The following is a 25,665-nucleotide window of genomic DNA, read 5'->3' on the forward strand; positions in this document are numbered from 1 at the left end:
GTTAGTGCATCTCTTGACTCGGACGTGCCGGTACTTTCCTCTCCTCTGACGCGTTCGCGCAGGGCAATCCTGTTCCGGCGGAGTGTGCTGCCCGTGTACGTTCTGACGTTGTATGACCTAGGAGTGGAGGCTTTGTTCACCACCTGCCCTGGCTCCCATCTTTTGGTCTCCTGGTTCCAGATACGAATGCCCTGTCCTGGGTAGAGTGGGGGGAGGTCACTGGAGGCAGATTTGTCATAATTGGCTTTCATAGTCTGTCGCCTCTCGTCCAGTTGTAGCTTGTACTGTTGATACTCAGTGAGCGGCGCTACCCGCGAGGGTAAGAGGGTGGCTAGGGGACGACCGAAGAGCATTTCGGCAGGGGATGGGAGCTCGGAGTCCACAGGAGTGGCTCGGAGGTTGAGCATGGCGAGCTGGAAACCTTTTCCTTCTCTGTCACATTTCTTGATGGACTTCTTGACCGTCTGCACCTGGCGTTCTATGAAGCCGTTTGATTGGGGGTATCTTGGGGATGAGGTAATGTGCTCGATGCCGTACTTGTCCATGAGTGCTCTGAAAGGCTGGCCTTCGTACTGTGGCCCGTTGTCGCTGACAATCTGGTCGGGCCGTCCGAACATGGCAATGACCTTCTCCACTTCATCTGCTATGGCTTGGCTGGACGTGGTTTTCATCTCGGTCACGACGGGGTATTTTGAGAAATAGTCTGCAATCAGGAGGAAGTTGCGGCCTTCAATTTCAAACAGGTCTGTTCCTAATTTTCTCCAAGGGCTGTTGGGAATGTCGTGGGGAAGAAGGGGCTCACGCTGGTTTGCACTCGCGAATTCTTGGCAGGTTGCGCATGATCTGACTACTTGCTCAATGTCTCTGGAGATGTTTGGCCAGTACGCACATTCTTTGGCCAGGAGTCGCGTCTTCTCTAGGCCTTGGTGAGATTGATGGAGTTGTTTCAGTACATCCTGCTGGAGAACCTTGGGTATGATTACCTCCTGACCTTTGAAGATGATCCCATCTTCTATTGCTGGCTCGTCTCTGAATGACCAGTATGGTCTGACATCTGTCAGGAGTGCTTTAATGTTGTCTGGCCACCCGTGAACTATGGTCTCCATCAGGCTGTTCAGCACAGGATCGGTCTTGGTGGTTTCACGTAGCTGGTATAGCTTCTTGGGTGTGAAGCTTATGAAGTCGTACTGACAGAAACCAATCTCGTCCTCGGAGAGGTCTAGGCCGTCCACACGGAGGTCGAGATCAATGGATGTCTTGTCCGCCTGGGATGGAAGTCTTGACAGCGTGTCTGCGAGGGTCATGGATTTCCCGCTGCGGTATTCCACCTCGTAGTCATATCCCTTGATCTTTTGTAGCATGCGCTGGAGACGTGGTGGGGCTTTGAGCAGTGGCTTCTGTACTATCATCTCAAGCAGTTTGTGATCCGAGATCACCTTGAAAGGCCTCCCGTAGAGGTATGTATGGAACCGTGTGATTCCAAAGACCACCGCGAGCATCTCACGGTCGATGTTTCGGTAGTTGCTTTGTGTGGAGTCAAGTGACTTGGATGCGAAGGCGACCGGATACCCATCCTGAATGACGGCTGCACCCAGGCCCTTCATGGAACTGTCGACCTCCAGCACAGTCGGTTTCTTCGGGTCATAGAACTTGAGGCATGTGGTTGATGACACCAGTTTCTTGAGGTTGTTGAAGCAGTGGATGAGGTCTTCTGACATGATGAATGGCACGTCTTTTTTCAACAACTCCCTCAGCGGCTGTGACTCCTTGCTGAAATTTGGGATGAACGTCGACAGATATGTCATCATGCTGAGGAATCTCTGTAAGTCTTCTTTGTTTTCAGGGACTGGCATGCTCTGAATGCCCTGGATTTTGGCCGGATCTGGGCGAATCCCGTCTTTGGAGTATATATTCCCAAAGAAGGAGATCTCTTCCTTGCGTATGTCGCACTTTTCTGAATTGAAAACGAGCCCACACTGTTTGGCTCTTTCCATCAAGCGCCTGAGGTTGTCGTCGTGCTCCTGCACATTCTTGCCATGCACGCACACATCGTCTGTGATGCCAGTCACGCCTGGAAGGTCTTCCAGGATCTCGTCCATTCTTGCTTGAAAAATGTCTTGCGATACACGCAGTCCAAAGGGGAGTCGTTTCCAACAATAACGACCAAAGGGCATTCGGAACGTGGTCAACAGTTGACTTGATTCGTCGAGGTGGACTGACCAGTATCCTGCCTTGGCGTCCATCTTGCTGAATACTGACGATCCAGCGAATTTGGGATTGATCTCTTCTAGCGTAGGGATTTTGTGGGGACATCGCTTCAATGCTGCGTTGAGCTTCTGGGGATCAATGCAGATACGGAGAGAGCCATCTTTTTTCACTGAATAGGCTAGGCTGGAGCACCAGTCTGTGTGCTCTTTGACCTTACGGATGACTCCCTGCTTAACCATTTTCTCCAGCTCTGCCTTTAACTGTTCTTCAAGGTGCACAGAACATTTTCTTGGGGGATCGATGGAGGGTTCTGCTCCCGGTTTGGTGTATAGCTGGGCTGGGTTTTGGAAGTCCCCAAGAGTGTCAAACTGGCCTGGGTAAGCCTGCTTTAGGCTTTCAATTGATGAAACGTCTGTTGTGCTGATTTCGCTGCAGTTGATAGTCACCAACCTCAACTTCTCACAGGTAGGCAGACCGATGATGCATGGGCCTTCTACGTCTACCACGTAGAACTTGGCTTTAGTGAGCTTGCCCTTGTGACTGAGCTCAAGCTCGAGGCTACCATGGCAAGGAATCTTCTGCCCGTTGTACACCGTCAGCTTTGTGTTCTTGACAGGTGTGATAATTTTGGATGGATCACGTTTTCCATACAGCTTCCTGTATGTCTGTAGAGTTAGAGTGTTACCAGATGCCCCAGTGTCAATTTTCAGCTTAATTGGTATCTTGCCCGTCTTTCCTGGGGCTATGACATCCATCGTTGTGAAAGCTTCACTATGGACGCTGGAAATGTTGATTGTGTCATGTTGAATGTTGTCGTCATTACTTGTGTCTTCAGTCTCCAACGCCATGTCGTGAATTTTCTTTCTGCCTTTGGTTTTCTTTTTGCTCTCACTGTTTTGTATGTGGGCCAGGTCTTCTCTCTTTCTCTGTCTGCATGCTCGTCGCCAATGTCCTTTCTTTCCACAATGGTGACAGGTGCTGTCGAACGCTGGGCATTTCTGTGGATCATGGGAAGTATTACAATTCCCACATGACCTGGTTTTCCGTACCTGCTTGTCGCTAAGCAGGTCAAGCTTGTGTTCCCCTGTGCTAGGGTTGAGTTGCTGAAGCTTGCTGCGTCTGGCAACTATGGCTTGGTATCGTCTGCCTTCAGCAAGAGCGTCGGCCAGCTTGTACCCTTTTGCCTTTCCCAGCAGGTCGCGTTGGAAGTCCTCAAGTGGAGTGGATGCTATAATCAGTTCTATCAGTCTCTCTTCCATCTCTGCTTGGTCAAACTCGCACTTCATGGCCAGAGTGCGCACTCGCAGGATGAAATCATCCAGTTTCATCCTCGCATTGCCGACACTCCATCAGATGTAAGCGGTGGACTCTGAAGCTGATCTTGGGCTTGAGTTGGGATTCGAAGAACTCCCACAGCTTGTCTGGTTTGCGTTTGTCCTCCTCTGACAGGCCGGACACTTGCAGTCGTCTGGTGCCCTCGTCACCTATGCCGCGCAAGATCTTGAGCGCTTTTTTGTTATCGTTCTCGATCTCTTCGTCTTCACAGTATACGGAAATATTGCTTTTGAACAATTGTAAAGCTTCCTCGTGATTGTCAGTAGCCCAATTCATTTGAGGTATGCGTGCAGCAGCCATGATTGTGTAATGTGTATGGCTGCAAGAGAGACATTTACGTCTGTTTGATGTGTCACCAGTCTGTCTCGTATCGTGTGGGTTACTCTTTGGCGATAAAAGACGTCATAGCAGCGCCGTTTTGCGTCATCGTTATGTCGCGTCGAGATATCTCATCTCATCTATCCCTTGACCCGTGGGTGGGTCGTTGGGGCACCATGGATGACTGCCTCGTCAGCTCGCCCCACCTGCCTTGGTCCTCAGCGGCCCTTTGAGTTGTGGCAAATGGCAGGCCCGTCCACTCTTTGATGTTGTCCTCCCACCGCTTTCTCTGTCTGCCTCTCTTCCTCCTTCCTTGTACGGTACCCTGCAGGATGGTCTTGGCTAGGCCGTCTGATCGTGTGACATGTCCATACCAGCGGAGCTTGCGTTCCTTCACTGTGGTTAGCAGGTCTTTGAATGGGCCAATGGCGTTTTGGACTCTTCTTTTCACTTCCTCATTTGTGATGTGGTCTTTGTATGTAATGTTCAGGATCTTGCGGAAGCATCTCATTTCCAGGGCCTGGATTCTTCTCTGGAGTTCTGCAGTGAGGGTCCAGGATTCGCAAGCGTATAGAAATATTGAGAAGATGAGGGAGCGCATTAGTCTGATTTTGGACGAGAGGGAGATCTTTTTGTCCTTCCATATAGTCTTCAATCGACTCAGTGCGGCAGTAGTCTGCGCGATTCTGGACAGGACCTCTGGTTTCGAACCCTCGTCTGACACAATGGCACCCAAGTATTTGAAGGAGGAGACTTCTTCCAGTTTTTCACCATTTACGTGCAAGTTGGACGTTACGCCTTGGCTGTTGTTGGTCATAACCTTGGTCTTCTCGGCACTGATCTCCATGCCGTAGGCCGATGATGTCTTGTCAAGTTTGTGCACGAGTTCTTCGAGTTCTTTCTCTTCTCCTGCCAGGCCATCAATGTCATTGGCAAAGCGCAGGTTGGTGATGACTCTGACTCCAATGCTGACAGTTCCCACATGATCTTCCAGGGCGTCAGTCATGATCCTTTCAAGAAAGAGGTTGAAGAGAGTGGGAGAGAGTAGACAGCCCTGTCTGACTCCGACCGTGGTTCTAAACCAGTTACCCGTGCTACCATTGAAGAGGACTGCACTGGTTGCTCTTTCATATAGGTTCTGTATGGCTTGGATGATGTCTTCACTGATGTTGAATTTGTGCATGGTGGCCCATAAGGCAGCGTGCCATACCCTGTCGAACGCCTTCTTGAAGTCAATGAAGATGTGGTAGAGGTCTCTTTGGTGCTGGAGATATTTCTCGCACAGCAAGCGCAGGTTGAAGATTTGTTCTGTTGTGCTTCTCCCTGCTCTGAAGCCGGCCTGCTCTTCGGCGATGATCATTTCTGCTTGCGGCTTCAGTCGGTTGAGAAGGACCTTTAGCATGACCTTGCTGGGGTGGCTGATTAGGCTGATAGTGCGGTAGTTTTTGCACTGTTGTAGATTGCCCTTCTTGGGGATTGTGATGACCAATGATTGTGTCCAGGTGGTTGGCCACTCTCCCGTCTGCAGGATCTTATTACAGATGGTGGTGAGGGCATCAATCACCGCTTCGCCTCCAGCTTGAATCAGTTCGGCGGGAATGTTGTCGACGCCAGCTGACTTCCCTGCTTTCAGTGTCTTCACTGCTGCCTCTACTTCTTCCCAAAGAATTGGCTGGCTGTCGTTGTTGGTTGATGGGGGACAGTTCAGAACTGAAGTGTCACCTTTGGTGTCATGGTCGCAGCTATACAAACTGTTCTTGTTTTGTGCATTGACCTAAACAATGGCGATTTAGCGTCTTTTTCGTCTTCTTCAAAAGTTTATGTTTACTTGCGGTTAGAAGCGTTGAACTGCCAGTATCCCACCGCTGCCACCATGAAATACTCGTATGATACAGTATTTATGACAGAATGGACACAACCCAGAGCGTGTGGATCTTTCTTGTTTATTCTCTAGATCTTCCCACACAAAGCCGCCCAACCATTAGCATGGTTTCGTATGACATAGTTTCGTACAATGTATAACAAGACACATGGAATCTATATATTAATGCTAAAAAATGTAAAGTACTTCATACTAGGAAATCAAACCCAGAGAATGAATAGATAATGAAAATCTGAGACAAAGAAATAAAAGTATCAAAATGTGATGAGGTAAAAGACTTAGGTGTCACATTTGACAAACATATAACAAACAGTATAAATAAAGTGAACAGAATGATTGGAATAATAAAAAGAGCATTTACATTTATAGATAAGGTTACTTTCTTGCGGTTATACAAAACATTAGTTAGGCCTATCCTAGAATATGTAAACACTGTATGGTACCCAACACAAATAAAGCAGTCACAAGCCATAGAATGGGCTCAAAGAAGAGCAACAAAGCTGGTCAATAGCATAAAAGATTATTCATATCAAGAAAGATTTAAGTACTTACAACTACCATCACTTAAAGCAAGAAGAATAAGAGGGGGCTTGATACAAAGCACAATATATTTAATGAGTTTGACGATGTAAACAAAGCATGTTTTTTTGGGTTTTTTTACTCCAAAGGTAGACACTACAAGAAACAGTACAGATAAAATATTTAAACAGTATTCCAGAGCAAATCTCAGAAAGTTTACATTTAGTAACAGAGTAACAAATTCTTGGAAGAAATGAACAAAAACAGTATCAAACGTGCACCTAGTATAAATACTTTTAAGAACCTCACAGATAAACATGAGTTACTGACAAAAACGAAACACGACTTTAATGGATAAAATGACTGAGCTCGTCTATGACCTGACCAACAACAAAAAGGAGTAAATCTGATGGGGCATAAAAAACCAAAAATGGCTAAGTTGAAGATAACAACGCTCCAAACCCTGATCCTGATTAGTATTCATAACTGGCATGGACATTCACTCCGCCAGTCACACTGAGGAGGCAGGAAAATGTGGATATTGATTGCCACAAGACGGGATGAGAACAGTGGGTTACAGGGAGGACGATTACGTCTACATACCACCAAACAGGAAAGTGAGAAGGCAAATGCCTGTGCGGACTGTAATCTCCATCACAATCACCAGTTTCTGTAGGATCGAAGGAACATATCAGTCGATTCTCTCACATGCGTAAATCACACACACCCTCACACACAGAAACAGACAAGTCGCTGGTAGTGTGCGACAAAACTGTCGAGAACTGTGTGCTGAGCGAGCAGCCCACCACAACTGAAGAACTGTATTTAGATCAGTGTGGCAGCCCACGCTGAAGGACAGAAAAACCCCACCCCTCTCTGTTTTCCCCCCAGGGATATACTTTCAATCTATTTTAGGTATCAGTCTAAAGCAGTCCATGTTGATTAGCATTTAATTGTTTATCATGATTATTATGAGGTATAGTCGCACGATGCTCAAGTGCGACATTACCTAATAATAATAAAACAAATTGACGCTCACACCTTTCACTGAGGTGGGGAGCTCTTGGCGTTTACAACAAAAAAAAGTAAAAACATACATAAACACACTTACATCAACTGAGTACTACACATGCAAACCAAAGCGCGCGTGCGCACGCGCGAGCACACACACACACACACACACACACCTGCACACGCACTGTGACAACCAGCACTAGAAGCCCAAGGAGCGCATTAGCAAGATGGCCGGCAAAGATGTGTTGTCACTGTACTGGTGTAGTTTGTTTCACTGATCATGTGTCAGTGGTATGTTGACATTTTGCGGATCCTGGGGCAAAACGAAATAAACCATTCATGACCCGAAAACATGGTTTAATCCAGAACAACTTTAATTATGTTGATTTGTTTTTCTATGGTTAACTCCAAATTTCCTGTTAGCAAAGTATTACGGAGAAAAAAAGAAATTGTTAAAGTTCAACAAGGATACACACACGATCTTGTCTCAAGTACGTTCTTCTCTTGGAGCACTATATAGAACTGTTCACCAGAATCTCACGGCGGGGTCTGTCAGTTGTGTTAAATTGTGGCCCGTCCATTCTGCAAAGTTGTCAGCCCACTTTTTTCCCTCCTGACTTCCGCTCCGTATCCTTCCATCAACAATTTAGTTCCCAAGAGAATTGTTTTAACAAGGCCACCACGTACGTGGCTAAAATGGTAACTCGGCCATACCAAGTAGTTTTCTGTTCTCCATAGGTGTCATTAAATCTTCATACTGTTCAGTGTATTGCTTGATGGTCTGGCGAACTTGTTCACTGACGATAATGACCAGAGTACCTATTTAATATTCTGCAATAACACCGAACTTGTTCACTGACGATAATGACCAGTGTACCTGTTTAATATTCTGCGATAACACCTAATTTCCTTATGGGGTTTATCCTTTGAAAATAGTTTCATTTTCAATGAGGTGTCAAAGCATGCTGGTTGACCTGTGAATGCTACACCACGTACAAATGCTGAAAAATAAAAGAAAAAAAAAGAGCTAGTAAGGGCGAGGAGCAGATCTCTGACTTATGCATAAACCCAACATGTTGGCTGGATTGGATCAGGCTTAAAAATGAATAACCTGAATAACTCTATGTCATGATCAATTAACCCACTACTGTGTCATAACACAAACGATCTCTTTGTAATAGTTATTGATAGAGGGCAAAGCAAACAGTGAAACATTTGCACAGTCCCGAATTCTTTGTCTCATAAGGTCAAGGCACCATGTCCAATTCACCAAAGGTTTTACACATCAAAACTTTCTTACAATGGTTACTGAAGAACTTAGAGGAGTCATCCAGTTGGAATTTTAATATTAGGATATGGTGCTTGTTTTAGCTGAGGTGAGACCTAGTTTATTCATTTATATTTTGTAATCAACTGTTACTGAAACAACACCTTCTATAGTTATGGTATTTGTGCGTTGTACATTTTTTCCATCGATAAGAGGTGAAGAAAAGAACTGATCCCAATACACACTGATATGACCATAAAAAGTTTACATGTCTCAATAAGATCCCGCATAATTTTATACCCTTAAGGGAAACACATCAACGTGTGTTCATCGATCAATAAATATCATGTGACTACATTGTTGCACAAGGTTTGTAACACTTTCGTGCACTTTCGATAGCCACTGCAACGCTGAGACTGGCGTTTGGGTGTCATCATATAAGATGAAGCTGTGTATATTTTATCAGGTGTTATAGTCAAGATATGTAAAAGTTCTTTTAACATTCCAATCATTTGGTTCACGTTATTAACGCAGTTCTGAATGTGCGGGTAAAAACAACAACAACAAACAAACAAACAAACAAAAAAAAACTATCAAAAGTGATTCTAAGTTCTTATTTTTCATTTTCGCATTTTCTGACTGTGCTCACGACATTATTAACTATCATGGTAAATATTTTGTTTGATTTTTTTTCTACCAGCGTGCCATCACTATATATTTTTTTTTATCAACATTAAAGTACAGATTTCATTTCTCTGTCCAACCTTTGAATTTGTTTAAATCATGTTGTAAAACCGAACTGTTACATGCCTTGCTGTAGATTTTTGTGTCAGTCATCAGCCAGTTTTTTACATTCAGATTCCACAGTCTGGAGGGTCATTTACTATAAGAAAAAAAAGAAGAACGAATAAAAGTAACTAGTAATGGTCCAAAAATGTATACTTCCCTTTGGGATAGTTCCACTTCAAATGCCAGCATCAGAGAACCACTTGTCACCAACTCTTAACTTTTGACTTTTTCTTGTATTGAGAAGAAGAAGAAACACAACCCGGCTTGTCCATATGTTTAAACTGTCAACAATACCAGCCATAAGCTTATTATCCTCAAAAGTCTCAGTCTCATTCTCATTCCCTCGACCGCTGGGATCGTTGGGGGGACATGAGGAAGATGTCATAGCTCGCCACGCCGTTCTGTTGGCAGCTGTCGTGAGGAGATCTGGCATCGTCATTTTGGTCCATTCCTTGACGTTGTCAGACCAGCTTTTTTTCTGCCGCCCCTGTCTGCGCCCTCCCTCTACAGCCCCTTGCAGGATGGTTTTGGAGAGGGTGTTATGTCGTATGACGTGACCAAACCATGCCATCTTCCGTCGTTTGACAGTCGCCAGCAGTGGTTCTTGGGGCCCAACAAGGTTGCTGACCAGGTTCCGCACATAGTCATTGGTCTTGTGCTCCTTGTAGGAGATGTGTAGTAGTCTCCTCCAGCACTTGGTTTCGAATGCTTGGATTCTTCTTTCTGTTTCTGCCATCAGTGTCCATGTCTCACATCCATATAAGAGGATGGAGACCACCAGTGACTTGTAGAGCAGGAATTTTGTGTGGAATCTGATGTTACTCTTCCATACCCTGTTCAGTCTGGCCATCGCTGCCGTTGCAGAATTAATCCTATTTCGGATTTCTGCTGTGCAGGTGCCGTCTTTGGACAGGGTTGCTCCCGGGTACTTGAAGCTGGTCACTTCTTCCAAGGGCTCACCATTCATGGTTATGTTGGCACTGATGTTAGTTGTACTGTTGACCATGACCTTTGACTTCTCTGTGCTGACCTCCATGCCGTAAGCACTTGCTCTTGTAGTGAGTCTGTTTGTTAGATCCTGGAGCTCGGTGTTAGTGCCCCCCATGAGGTCGATGTCGTCTGTGAATCGCAGATTGCAGATTGGCCTGCCGCCAGTGGTGATGGAGGTGTGGTGGTCTTCAAGGGCCTCCTGTGCTTTCTGAAAATCTAGATTTTATTATTATATCAACTGGATCGCCATCATCAACTGAGTAAATTAGTGTATAATCTGTCACATTGCATCCAAAAGCTGGGTGTCACAAAATTTGCTGCTTTAAAACACTCAGCATACAATTTATGCATATTCGTATGGTAAGTAATGGCGTCCCTTATAAAGGAATCTAAAATCTTGTGTATGTAATACAAGTAAGATCGACTGACTGGCTGACTGTTATCTCCTGGTTCAGATCTTGATCCTTCTTAAAACTGCTTAACATTAGCTTTTTTCCGGTCCTTTTGCGCAACACCGAATTACAAAGATGTGCTGCACTATACAGAAAATGGGGGTGACGATTCTTTTGGAATTTCTTTTAACTTACACTAACTGGTGGTGTTCTATCTGGTCCCTGGGCCTTTCAGGAATCAGGTTCCCTCATTTTTTTTCTCTCTAAACTTGGAGGGATTAACTAAATTAAGAAACTGTTTGACGGAAACATAGAACACTGTAAAACGTACTTAAAAAAAAAATCTTTGTAATTTATTTTATTTTTTGGTAATGGTTCTGTCGGAGAAACACCCGGGGAGACAATTTCAGGTGGAACCAAAAACTATGTTACACACTAACCCACACAACCAGGCGAACGGATACGAAACCAACGTTCTATCACGGTGTCAGTCTGCCAGTGAAGGAACACCGTTCAACACAGACGTCATGCGTTCCTGGCTCAGTGGTTGTCTCCATTTTGTTTCGAGTTAAAATTTTAACTGTGGTGGTGTCAGCTGTGGCACGAGAACAGGTCATCAGTGTGTTTATTTTACTTCACTTCACCGAAGTTTTTATTGTTCAAAAACCAGCAGGACAGCATCAAACATGTTTTCCGGAAATGTAAGTAGAGCCAGTGCTTCAGACGACCGCAACCCCTCCAACATCCTATTTTAGAGTATTAAATTCTCTGTTCAGAGACCTATCTACTTTACCGGCAATTTTTGTGCATTGATTTTTTTTGTGTTTGTTTTTGTTTTGTTTTTGTTAACAATAGTACAATGTAATCAGCTGGAGAAAGATGGTGTGTGCGTGCGTGCAGGGACGACCGCTTGCTTTTTGTTGTTTTTTTTAGAAGAGTAGTGTGGGGACTGGCAGGTCATCTGCCTAGACCTCTCGGCCTTTTAAAAAAAAAAAAAAAAAAATTTCCCAATCAATAATAATAATAATAATACATAGTTTTTCCATGGCGCGATATCCAGCACCAGTGCTGCTCAAAGCGCCTTATATCATCCAGTTGACTATAAACATGCTTTTAAAAACACATCAACCGCTATCTCACAGAATCACAGAATCACAGAAATGTTTGGCTATAGGCTAAAAGCCTTTTGCCCTCGTAATCAGTGTCCATTTATGTGCTTTTGGATCACTTGTTGTGAACAAACCCTTGTTTAAATCTGGCATAGTGTATACTATATTTATCTACAGCTCAGTAAAGATTTAACTCTGTGGAAAATACATGGTTCTTAAACTTTTTGTCAATGTGATTTTTGAAGGCGTTTACCGATGGTGCATTGATGGTGTCATAGGAAAGGTTATTCCACAGATTTATGATACGGTTAGTAAATAACTTGCGGAACTGGTTAGTTACGAAATTAGTTTTGTTTATTTTGAAGTTGTGCCCTCGAGTTTTATCGTAGTTAGCCATAGTAAACAATGAAGAGGTGGTGCAAGGATCATAAATATTGTGCATGATCTTATATACTTCAATGAGATCACCTCTTAATCTTCTAAACTCAAGGCTAGGCATATTAAAAAGAGCCAGGCGCTCCTCATAACTAAGATCACGAGTACTAATAGTATTACTAGTTATACACTTGGTAAATCTGCGTTGAACTCCTTCAATCATATTTATGTGCTTTTTAAGGTAAGGGCACCATACTGAGTTTCCATATTCAATAATGGGTCTAACCAGAGCTTTGAACAATGGAATCATAATTTCGGGAGATTTATTAGTTATAGTTCTCACAAGAAGACCAGAAATTTGATTTCCCTTTTTCACTATATTATTTATATATGCCTCAAAGCTTAGTTCTGGGTCCATCGTGATCCCTAGATCTCTTTCCGCTGTTGTACTATCCATTGTTCGAGTTACCCCCTTTTCCTGTATTGTGTACTGATACTGTGGATTATTCTTTCCAAGGTGCAGAACTTTGCATTTCTCGCTGTTAAATTGCAACAGCCAAGTATTTGTCCATTTAACCAGATTATGTATACACATTTGCAAGTGATCTCTATCTTCTGTATTTCGGATGGCAGAGTAAGCCTTGGTGTCATCTGCAAAAATTTTTACTTTACAATCTACCTCACCAGGCATATCATTTATAAAGTATATGAACAAGGTTGGGCCAAGAACACTACCTTGTGGTACACCACTAGTTACCTTAACCTTTGATGATTTACTACTATTTACACTTAAAAACTGATCTTCCATTTAGAAAGTCTCTGATCCACAATAGTAGCTTGCCTTTTATCCCATAGCCTCCTAGTTTATTCATGAGTCTGTGATGGGGAACTGTATCAAAAGCTTTCCTTAGATCAAGGTAGACTGCATCGACTGGTACCTTCTCATCTAGCATGACTAACCAATCTTGTAATGTAACAAGTAGTTGTGTAACACACAAGCACCCTCTGGTAAATCCAAACTGTTCTCTAGATAACAGATCATGTTTGGTTAAATGTTGGCAGAGAGCGTCTCGAATAAAACCCTCAAAAACTTTACAGACAACTGATGTTAGACTGACTGGACGATAGTTACCCGCAGAATTTTTGTTACCTTTCTTAAAGATAGGACGTACTTCTGCTTCTTTCCAAGCTTTTGGTATTTCACCCTTATCTAGTGTTCTATCAAACAAGATCTTAAGTGGGTGAGCAATAACTTCAGCAAGCTCTATTAATACTCGTGGGTGTATCTCATCAGGTCCTGGGGACTTTGATGGGTTTAGGCTCTTTAGAGCTTTTTTCATCTGTTCAACTGTGACCTCCATGTTGGAAATTTCAGTAACCTCTGTCTTACAAGTTACATGAAAACTCTGGGACATTTACGTTACTCTCCTCGGTAAAAACACTAGCAAAAAATCTGTTTAGCACAGCTGCTTTTTCTGAGTCATTATGTGTTAAGGTACCATCTTCCTTTCTTAGATTAGCAATTTGTTCTCTTGGCAGAGTTTTACTTGCAACATAACGGAAGAATCCTTTTGGATTATGCTTAGATTCTTTAGCTAATTTAGTTTCCTTAGCTTTCACGTTTTTTCTTGACTCCCATTTTACCTGGTTTCTAGCACGTGCATATATTTTATAGTTCTCACTAGTGGGATATTTCTTATATTTTTTAAAGGCTCTACGCTTTTGATGAATTTTATCTAAAAGTGACTGGGGAATGGGATCACGTCTTTGTTTATTGGAGGGTCCTTGTTTGAATGATTTTTTTGGAATAAATTTGTTCATGGACTTTATTATTACATCATGAATAAGTTCCCAGGTTTCATCCACAGATGTCTCATTTTTCAAAAGGTCATCCCAGTTTATCTCACCTACGTAATGCTTCATGCCTTTGTAATCTCCTTTATCTAGTTGATATTTCACAGAGTGACCAGATGGATGTTCCCACTTGATCTGAACATCAAAGTAGAGGGCAGAATGGTGGCTCTTCCCTAGAGGGGGCCAGTAATCCAAAGTGTAGATGTTTTCATAAGAGTTAGTAAACAACAGATCTAGCACATTAGGTTTTTGTAAACCTCTATAATGAGTGGGCTCGGAAGCCATTTGTACAATGTAATTTTGTTGAACACAATCCAAAAATTTCGTAGCTGGGTGGTCCTCATTTTTACAACTTATCACATTTTGCCAGTCAATTTCTGGATAATTAAAATCTCCAGAGACAATAACCTTGTTTTTAAAACTGTTAAATGCATAGTTTATTAGTTTAATTACACTAGCATGATCCTCATAATCTGAGTTGGGGGATCTGTACACTACACCAAAAATGATGTGCTCGTTACTACCAGGTAATGATATTTTACAAAAAATTGAAGGAGAAAAGATCCTTTCAATTTCTACAATCCTGGACACCTCCCACCCTTCCTGCACGAACAGACTGACACCTCTTCCCTTGTTGTTTGTAAAACCTGTATAACCAGGAAGTACAAAATTTTCAATTTTAACCTTGGAGTTTTTTTGGTAGTACTTCAGTTAGAGCAATAATGTCAAAGTTGTGTATGTTACACAATAGTCCCAGTTCATTTAGTTTGTTTGTCAGCATGTCAGCGTTTGCATAATAACATTTCAGAGAAGAAAACTTATGAGAAAAAGAAGAATTGTTTGTTGGTCTATGTACAAAACACGTATTAACATTGTTCTTTGTTCCCTCGGCACTGGGAAGTCAAATCTGGGCAGGGCTACTTGCCACTGCTCCTCCTGCTTCTTCCCTCCCCGCTAAGTTCCCGTCCCTTCCGCTCTTGATTAAAGCATCTCTTTCAGCACGAGACATCACATCACCTTTATGCCAGACCACATCCTCTCCATTGTCTTTCCGCTGTCTAAACTCATCTCTCTTAACTTTATCTGCTTGTCTTTCTTTCTGAGTCTTGTCAGCAGCAATGCCAACAGACTTCAATGAGTCATGCTCTCTCAGTTTCCTGGCATTTCTCAGGATGTGTGTTTTGCATGCAGTATTAGTCAGAATGACCTTGATGGGTCTGGGTCTGGGGTTGGGATCACTTTGAGTTTGATCCCTTTTTCTGCCAAGTCGGATGATGCCATTCGTAGCCACTTTGCTACTGTCAAACTCTGGACTTACATGTGTAAGGATTTCTGAGATCTGCTTTGCATCATGCACAGCTGTGTCTCCCTGTGCCTTACTCTCACATTCTTTTACATTGAACAACACAATGTTGTTCTTCCTTTCCTCCTTTTCGTGCTGCTCATCGAGGTACTCGTTGACCTGCACCCGGATCTGATTTTCTATTCTGTCCTCCTTTTGCAGCAGCTTCAGGATTGCCTGGTTCTGCTGTTGGAGGGTTTTAACAATTTCAAAGAGTGCCTCCAGCTTTGCCCCCTGCTCTGCTATTCTGCCTCCAGGAGTGACATTTTTGCACTCTACCTCACAGAGGCTGCAGAACCATTTGAAACTTGTCGGTTTGGCAGTTTCCAGGAAGTCGTACTCTGAGGGAGACACCTCAGTACACCCGAGATGGACCCATCCACTACACCTGTCACATTTAATAGATCTGGCATTTTTGCCAATTATTTTCGTGCAGATGCGGCATGGGGTGGGTACATCATCATCGTCCAGGTATACTATAGGGGAGGTGGTGCCGGATGAATGGCACTCAGCTGCAGAGCTCCCGCTCTTTGAGCGAGTCTTATCTCCAACTTTGGTCCAGTGTGCTTGACTGGCTGAAGGTGCCTTGGCACTGGCTAAAGGGCTACCATCATAACTTTTGTTACGTACTCCCTTGTTTCTGGTGTTAACCATCTTGAAATTTTGATTTTCACACACTCAGTCCCTTGGGATAAAGCAAGTTAAACTCAGATAAGATGAACAAATAGATCACTCACCTTTATTTAGTTTCCAACAAATTGAAGGAGTTTTTGTCAGGAAGGATAGTCAAAATAAAGAAAAACGAAAAGCAGTGCAATAACAAAAAGTGGTTATTTAAGAGAATGGTGAGAGTAGTCGTGTCTCTGTTATTGTGTTAAGTGTCACAACGTGATCGAGTTCACTCAAGTCATGCCACCATCACATCCACCACACAAACTAGCTGTAAGAGCCACTTAATGGGCTTATTTCACCCTTTCTGCTAAGACCAGTTTTTTTTTTACACCACAGAAATAATAACTAAATAATTTGATGCCCAAACAATTAGAGAAAATGAGAGAAATAGGGTGAAAAACTGAGGCGGTAATTCAGTACACATCCGCCATCATATCAAGGGCAGTCACTCGTATCTGACAATGGAAAACATCCAGTGTGTTCATATGAATAAAAAAGCACACTTAAGAGATTATAAAAGCTATGAAGTAAATAAGGCTTAGATTAAAACAAAATGCATTTCATAGAACACACACACACACACACACACACGTGCGCGCACACATATAAATGATATATAGATGTCCCTCCCTTACAGACACACACCCACACTCACACACAGACACACGCACACACACTGACATTAAATATCAACTGCACTAAAAACAAAATTGCATAAGCATTATTTATTATTTTCTAACATAGAATTCTGTTTGGACATAGTAACATGCCTGCACACTTACACACGCATACCAGAGCACTGTACCCTCACAAACACATGCACGCACGCACGCACGCATGACACACGCACACACACGCCCTTCAAAAATAACCAGAAAGAAAAAATGCCATCACATCTAAGACCAAAACTACATAAAATACACAATGCATTAAAACAGGACTACAAAAATACCAGTACAAGATACTTCTTAACAGGCATACCTTGGTTTAACCGTTCCACCCAGAACAAAAATGCTTACAGAAAAGGTAAGTTTTCAGATCTGACTTAAAGGAATGTAGATCAGAGGCATTTCTTCTAAGAGATGAAGGTAGAGAGTTCCACACTTGGGGAACCTGAGCTCTGAAAGACCTATTTTCAGCGCATTTCAGATTAGTCCTTGGAACTTTGAGCAGTTTTTCAGAACTGGATCTTAATGTTCTGTGCGGTTCATATGTTTCCAAGACAGAGGAGAGATACAATGGAAGAGACTTGTCAAAATGTTTGAAGGCGAGTGTTGCTAACTTATAGTCAATGCGGGACTCAGTTGAAAAGCCAGTGTAACCGATTCAGCAGAAGATTTCTTTTTGGCGAGAACCAGTCATGCAGCATTGTTCTGAAATTTCTGTAATCTGTTGATGGAGGAAGATGGTAAACATGCAAGAGTGGAATTGCAGTAATCCAGTTTGGACAGGACAAAAGAGGAAACCAACTGAGCCATATTCTGTTCGCATTCTTGGTGTAATCCTGGACCAGTCTCTTTCCTTCCAACAGCACATTTCGAATATCTGTAAAGTTGCCTATTTGGAACTGCGTAGAATCAGCTCTATCCGCCACTATCTCTCAACCGATGCAACCAAGACACTTATATGCTCTCTGGTTCTCTCAAGATTGGATTACTGCAACTCTCTTTTGGCCGGTCTTCCCAAATATCTGTTAGACAGACTCCAACGAATTCAGAATAATGCTGCCAGTGCCAGACTCATTTGCAGAGCTTCTAAATTTGACCATGTTTCTCCTCTCCTTCAGTCTCTCCACTGGTTGCCTGTTTCTGATCAAATAGACTATAAGCTATCCACTCTGGCCTTTTGTGCAGTCAACGGATCTGGCCCCAAGTATCTTTCTGAACTCATCCATATCTATACCCCGTCTCACCAGCTCCGTTCTTCCTCTGATACTCGACTTCTCAGGATACCTCACGTCAGAAGTAAGACTAATGGGCACAGATCGTTTTCTTTTCAATCGCCAAAGACGTGGAACAAGCTCCCTGATAACCTCCATCATTCTGATACCCTCGCATCTTTTAAATCTCGTCTCAAAACTCACCTTTTCCCTCAGCAATAAGTTCAATTGTGGCAGGTCCACTTCCTTTTCGTTAGGTGTGCTTGACTATGTGTGTATACATATGTATGTGTACATAACTACATGCATGTATATGAATGTGTATTGTGTGTGCGTGTGTTTATGTAAGTTTGTGCCTGCCTATGTGTGCGTATGTGTTAGGGTAGCTGTTAGATACACATGTATGTTAAAATGTATGTATGCAGTGTGAGTGTGTTTGTGTGTGCGTGTGCGTGCGTGCGTGCAATAACAAAAGCGTTTTTGTAAAGCACCTAGAGCAGATTTCTGGATAGTGTGCTATATAAGTATCCATTATTATTATTATTATTATTATTATGTTTTTCTCTGTTATGTAGGGTCTGACTGAGGCTAGCCTTCAGAGATGAAAATTACAAGAGCGACACAAGAATGAAATTTTGGTTGTTCATAGTCATGGTTTGACTAGGTATTTGGCTGATGTTTGAAATGCTACTGAAGCAGGGCCAAATGTAATTGGCTCCTTTTCTGCTGCCTTCAGACGTTAGGTCTCCAGTGGCTAAGAGTTCAGTTTTGTCTTCATTGAGTTTTAGTTTGTTTTTGTCCATCCATGTTTTTACATCAGCTACACAACCTTCCAATTTAGTAATGAATGTTTTAAAAAATGAGATGGTGGAGCGGCGTTTTGTAATTCTGTGTCATTTGCATATTTATGGTAACCAGATGAGTGCCTTTTGAAGATGTCATCCAAGGCTGAGTGTACAGAGTGAACAAGATAGGCCCTAAGACTGACCCCTGAGGGACACCAAACACAAGAGGAATGACTTTAGAGGTGTTATGTTTTACTTTAACCTTGAGTTGACGATATGAAGAAAACCATTTTAAAGCAGTAGATTTAATGCCAAAGGTAGTGCTAAGATGATTGATAAGAATTTGGTGGTCAACTGTATGAGATGCCGCTGACAGATCTAAAAATGCCACTACAGATGTAAGTTTTTTGTCTGTGTTTGAGAGGATCTGTGACTGAAAGAAGGGCTGTTTCTGTGCTATGGCTTTTCTGATAAGCTGTCAAGTTTCATGCAGGCCGTTTTCATCAAGATGTTCCTGGAGCTGATGTAACAGAACTTTTGATGTCATTTTGTGTACCATGTCAAACTGATGCAAACTAGGCCTATCAGTTTGCTCTGCTTGGCCAAATTTCACGCGGCTAATAGTGAAAAGACGAACCGTCTTGCCCGGTTTGCTCTTAGCCAATCAAACGCCTCTAAAGTAAAAGCTATAAGCGCTGAATCATTCCTTTGGCCAAGGCTCTCCACGCCATCTTGTCAGGTTTACGCTCTGTCTCGTCTTACGCTTTTTTTGGCTATTAAGCGTATTCATTTGGCCTTACTTTGCTGCATGCGGCTTGTCTGTATTGTATTCTTACATTCTGTGTACTCAATTCGACTCGGCCCCCTTGATTCGTTAGTTTTTCTCTACCTCTAAGTCGATCCTGTCTTTCCTTTCTCTGTTGGGGGTCGGATTTTCACTGGGTACCTAAGTGTGGGTACCATGCCTCGTATGCCATCCCACGAAGGCAGGGATCATGAGGCTGGGATTGAGACTCGGCAAGAGACTCTCCCAGGCCCGGAGCTCATGATTCCTCCTGATACGGACCTCGGCAATGCGTCTTTAGACACTGATCGCAGAGACGACTTTCGTACCATTAAAACAGTTATGAAGGGGACCGGGGGAAAGGGGTACGAGCGTCGCCTCCCGAGGTGTCCCAGCGCGAGTCAGGGAGATGGGGGAGTGGCAAGTCCTCTCTTGGCGGTGGGGACTCGCAGCTAGGCGCGAACTCCCAAGGGGAGGCCGCGCCCGGCTGTTACCCGGGTCCCCACTCGGAGACGGCCCTCACGGGCCCCATTGCTGTTCCCCCTCCTCCCTTCTCTGTTGACCCTCCTCCCCCACCTCCTCCTGGGGGGGAGAAAAATTTGGTTCCGGGGGGGGGATCTCTACTTTGCCCACCCCGGGCCAAGCCACCCCAGTCTCCCCACAGGAGGGGATTCGGGGCGCGTGGCAACCTGCTGTGCAGGTCTTCCCGCTATCCGGCCGGTCTCCCCTGCTGGGGGAGGCCCGCGCATGTCAGGCGGTTCCAGGCAGTCAGCCTGCTCGTCTTCAGGCGGGACTGACACCCAAGTCGGACCTGACCTCCCTCCGACTTGGCCAAGTTTTTCCCTTCATGGAGGTCAAGGCGCCAGTGACCCTTGGGGCTGGGGTCACAGGATGGCTGGTGCCCACGGGTGGTTACCCCCATTCTACCCGTACTGGTGCGCATCTATGGTGCACGCTGGGTTGCCGGGAGTACCAGGGGCCAACCTAAAAGGGTCCAGACCTAAAAGAGACCCTCCTTTCAGGGGTGAAGAACAGAAAGGAGGAGTCTGTGCTGTGCAGACTACATGCGGGGCACACTTTTTTTTTTTACGCATTCTTACTTGTTGAAGGGGGAAGAGGCCCCTCGATGTATTCCCTGTGATGAGCCTCTCACTGTGAAACACGTGCTCCTTGACTGTTGGGATCTGCATGATATTAGACACAGACATTTCATGGCGGTTTCTTCGAAGACCTTGTTTCGTGATGTCCCTCCATGGGCACTGATGGACTTCTTGAAAGAAGTGAACATTTTTAATCAGATTTGAAGGTTTTAAACTATGGAAGTTTTTTAAACTTTGAGTGGAAAGTTTGAAGTGGTGACTTGTTTTAACTGTTGATAGCCTTGAGATGGCCTTAGTGGTCGGCGAGGCTCTAAGCACCATAATTTCATTTCATTTGTTGGATGTCCAAGTAGGTGCGGTTTCCTACTAGGTACTAGGTGAGGCAGGCTTTGTTTGGGGATCTTTTTATCTCCCCTTCCCCATGTGGGGAGAGCAGTGCTGTCCCTAAAAAGGGCTGCTCTGACACTGTGGGAGGATACGGGCGCCGCATCTGCCCCAGTCTATGGCGGACGACCATCGCTCCACAGCCACCTGCGTGCAGAGTCATGACTAGGAACTGCCAGCAGCATCCTCTGCCTGTCCCCATTACCACTTCTCCATCGCCGCAGGGCTTGGAAAAGCTGGGTGTTGAAGGGCTAGCTCGTCGTTCCGACATTAGCCTAGTTGCCTGACCAGCACAGGTGACTTTTTTTTTTAGTGAGGAGTTGTGCAGTCCCTTCCCCACTCTCTCGCCTACCGACGCTCACAGTCCCACAGGTGCTGATACTGCCACGTGTAGGACGGCCTCGGCAGGTGCAGGTTTTTTTTTTGGAGCTCCATCTCCTAGGGTGACTTCCAGCCAAGAATAAGAGCTCCCTCTGCCCTTTGGTCATCCTCTTCCGCCTTCACAGCCGTTAGGAATGGTTTCCTCCTCTGCCTGGTACGTTGTTGGGAGACTTCACATCCGGCAGGTAGTACTGGGTTACATGGTATCAGTAGCAAGGGCTATGCCCCTGACTTGACCCACAGTTATAAATAGTTGTAAATACATGTGATTATTGATTATGTGTTTCATATTTATATTTGTAATTACAAGTCTTCTTTTTTTCCAGACCAAAATGGAAATACTGATCCAAATATTTTGCTGCTTTTTAATCACGACGGAAGGTAAGCTGACACAAAACGTCTGTCTCTCTTAAAGTTCTGCTGTCTTTGTCTTTGTTTTAGATGTCTCAGTGATTAATTTCTCTGTCTCACACTACCTCTGTCTCCACCTCACTTTTTTTCTTTACATGTTCTGCTAAACCATAACTTTTTTTTCTTTTTTTTTTTTTTTTTTGCTGCCCCATCATCTGTTCTTTTTCTGTGGCATTACTCCCATGCCACTCATTTCTAGTCCCTCATACACTTCCAAACTGTGGTTCAACTGTTGCAGTCATAGTTTTGGTGTCATATACTGTACCATGTCAAACTGATGCAAACTAGGCCTATCGGTTTGCTCTGGCCAAATTTCGCGCGGCTAACAGTGAAAAGACAAGCAGTCTTGGCCCGGTCCGCTCTCAGCCAACCAAACGCCTCTAAAAGCTATAAGCGCTGAATCATTCCTTTGACCAAGGCTCTCCACGCCATCTTGTCAGGTTTACGCTCTGTCTCGTTTTACGCTTTTTTTGGCTACTAAGCGTATTCATTTGGCCTTATTTTGCTGCATGCGGCTTGGCTGTATTGTATTCTTACATTCTGTGTACTCAATTCGACTCGGCACCCTCGATTCGTTCATTTTTCTCTACCTCTAAGTCGATCCTGTCTTTCCTTTCTCTGTTGGGGGTAGGATTTTCGCTGGGTGCCTAAGCGCGGGTTCCATGCCTCGTGTGCCATACCACGAAGGCAGTGATCATGATGCTGGGACTGAGACTCGGCAAGAGACTCTCCCAGGCCCGGAGCTCATGATTCCTCCCGATACGGACCGCGGCGATGCGTCGTTAGACACTGATCGCGGAGGCGACTTTCATACCAGTAAAACGGTCATGAAGGGGACCGGGGGCAAAGAGGTACGAACGTCGCCTCCCGAGGTGTCCCAGCGCGAGGCAGGGAGAAGGGGGAGTGGCAAGTCCTCTCTTGGCAGTGGGGACTCGACTCGCAGCTAGGCGCGAACTCCCAAGGGGAGGCCGCGCCTGGCCGTTACCCGGGTCCCCACTCGGAGACGGCCCTTACAGGCCCCACTGTTGTTCCCCCTCCTCCCTTCTCTGTCGACCCCCCTCCCCCACCTCCTTCTGGGGGGGGGGAGAAAAATGTGGTTCCTGGGGGGGATCTCTACTTTGCCCACCCCGGGCCAAGCCACCCCAGTCTCCCCACGGGAGGGGATTCGGGGCACGTGGCAACCTGCTCTGCAGGTCTTCCCGCTATCCGGCCGGTCTCCCCTGCTCCGCGCGTGTCAGGCGGTTCCGGGCAGTCAGCCCGCTCGTCTTCGGGCGGGACTGACACCCAAGTCGGACCTGACCTCACTCCGACTTGGCCAGGTTTTTCCCTTCATGGAGGTCAAGGCGCCAGTGACCCTTGGGGTTCAGGTCACAGTATGGCTGGTGCCCACAGGTGGTTACCCCTATTCTACCCGTACTGGGGCGCACCTATGGTGCACGCTGGGTTGCCGGGAGTACCAGGGGCCAACCCCTTGTCCGCTCCCCACCGGACCCAACCCAGCACATCTCACAGGGTGACACACACAGCCCCGACAAGTGGGATCGACTTCTTGTCGGTCAGGTCGAGCTCCTCGACCAATATTGCCACTCTGTCCACAAATCGGTCCTCTGTCAACCCACAGGTTACCTCCATGGTCACAACAGCCTCCTTGTCAGGATTGACGGCTGCTGAGGGGCCCTGCTCGGCCCGGGGGAGCCTGCAGTTCCCACCTACCCAGCCCTTGGTCCTGCAGGGAGATGAGTGGGTGTTTGTCCCCTCACAGCACTCGTGGGTCCCTCTTGCATCCAAGGACGCCCTCTCTGAGAAGGTGTGGCACCCACCATCCCAAGCATGGTTGGACCTACGGTCCACATGCTCCCCACCCGCTTCAGGTGTCAAGGACATAACAGCGGCGGCCATGGTCCCCGCTCGGGATCGTCCCAGCTCATCCCACTGGGCTGACCACAGCTCACAGGACGCCCCAGTGGGTACATCCACTTGGGATGGCACCCAGCAGGGGATGGACTGCGAATAAGGGCGGGAGCCCCTGTCTTCAGATGAGGACGAACAAGCGGATGAGCACTCTTCGCCCACATCCCAGGGAGACAGATTGAGCCCGCGCCTCCCTAGGGACCAGCCTGAACCAAACTCGGACTTTGCCGAGCTGGAACTGACCCTCCCCAATAGGGTCACATATGCTGAATCAGTCCTTCAGGCTATTTGTTACCCTTGACCCTCCTTACACCATGTGACTCTAACTCCAGAACCACAAGGCGACTCAGAGTGCCAGAAATGGTGCAGGAATGGCTTAATAAGCCAGCCCGCACTGTCAGGGGTGCTGCTTCCATCCCTCCTCCAGGCAGGGAGTCCCTCTCTGCCCTGGGCGCTTTTTCCCCGGGAAAGTTCCTTAAAGATTCCTCCAAGGGAGGGGTGTGGTCCTGGTACACAAGGACCACCCTGCCTACAGGGAAGCAGAGCCCTCCGCGCAGGACAGGATGTTGGTCTCACAGCGCACCACCTTCCCCACTTCAGCTACCCTATCCTTTAAAATGTTAGCAGAGTGGGACAAATTGGCCCGCCGCTGCCTCTTTGAGGTTTCCACAGCTTATACCTTCTTCGACGCGTTCCTCCACAGGGCCAATGAGCTGTGGGAACAGCGTCCGGTTAATCAGGACATGGGGTCTCCTTCCTCTGTCCCGCCTGGCCTCTTCACCGACCAGAGGTTAAACACTTTTGGCAATAGAGTAGCATCTGGCCTCACGGCAGCTGCAGACACAGCTACCAGCCTTCACTTCAATACTGTGCTAGCGCGGCGTGATGCCATTCTCCGCCTCTCTAACATTCCTGTGGAGGAGAGGGCTGCCCTGCGGTCCATCCCAGCACAGCAGCACTCCCTCTTCGGCCAGTATGCATCCCATTTTGTCAGCCACAGGGCAGAGAAAAACAGGGAGGTGGCCTCATATTTGGCCCACACCTCCCAGGGGCTCCAGGGTTCTATGCCATTGAAGAGACCGGCCACCAGGGCCCCTCCATATACCACGCCACCTAAGTCAAAGCGGCGTGTGCAGAATCAGCGGCAGAGGAATAAACCACGTTATGTCCATCCAAGCCGACCGGCCATGCCCAAGGCCAGAAGGCAGCACCCCCAATGACTGGGCCCCGATTCAGCACCGCCAGTCGTTCAGCCCCTCCAAGTAGGAAACTTGTCCCGGCATGCACAGTGGCGTGCTCTGGGACTCAACGACAGGATTGTATCGGTGCTAGAGTCGGGGTACATGCTGCCTTGGGCGGAGGACCGCCCCCCTCTAAGATCCACTCCTCCTCCTTATGTGCCCAGTTCGACGGAGCAGGAGAGCGTCTTAGAGAGAGAGATATCGCACCTACTCCTCATAGGGGCGATATCTCAACTCTCGGACCCGGGCCCCGGTTTTTACGGCCGGTTGTTCATGATTCCAAAGGTCTCGGGAGGGTGGAGACCAGTTTTGGACTTGTCCCCCCTCAACAAATTCCTCCCCAAAATCAAATTCAAGATGGACACACAGGCACAGATTCGGGAGACCATCCAACAGGGCGATTGGGCTGCCTCTATCGATCTGAAAGATGCTTATTTTCATATCCTCATCCATTCGGCATCCCGTCGGTACCTGAGGTTTGTGTGGAGGGCCAAGGTGTTAAGTTCCCGGCCATCCCATTTGGTCTGTCCCTTGCCCCTTTCCTGTTTACCAAGGTGGTGCGGGAATTGGTATCCATCGTCCACTCGGAATCCATTCGTCTCTGTGTGTACCTAGGCGACTGGCTTATCCTGGCCCAGTCGCAGGCCCTGTGCCAGAGTCATACGGCCAGACTTCTAGACCTTTGCTCCCAACTGGGCTTCCTCATGAACCAGGAGAAGAGCG

General features: G+C 45.9%; 2 protein-coding genes and 1 long non-coding RNA gene across 4 annotated transcripts in view; 2 read left to right on the forward strand and 1 right to left on the reverse strand.

Moving 5' to 3' along the window:
* Positions 1–6,932, reverse strand: part of LOC143277422 (uncharacterized) — a 91,148-nt gene extending 84,216 nt beyond the window's left edge. The window contains exon 1 of the mRNA XM_076582225.1: positions 6,866–6,932. Coding sequence (XP_076438340.1) covers positions 6,866–6,917 — 52 coding nt within the window. The 5' untranslated portion in view covers positions 6,918–6,932. The remainder of the gene's footprint in view (positions 1–6,865) is intronic.
* Positions 1–25,665, forward strand: part of LOC143277491 (uncharacterized) — a 534,532-nt gene that overhangs the window by 247,515 nt on the left and 261,352 nt on the right. The window lies entirely within an intron of this gene.
* LOC143277494 (uncharacterized) overlaps positions 1–25,665 on the forward strand; it is a 297,802-nt gene that overhangs the window by 218,341 nt on the left and 53,796 nt on the right. The window lies entirely within an intron of this gene.

The sequence above is a fragment of the Babylonia areolata genome, chromosome 34 (genome assembly GCF_041734735.1).
Source record: "Babylonia areolata isolate BAREFJ2019XMU chromosome 34, ASM4173473v1, whole genome shotgun sequence".
NCBI classification, from domain to species: Eukaryota; Metazoa; Mollusca; class Gastropoda; order Neogastropoda; family Buccinidae; genus Babylonia; species Babylonia areolata.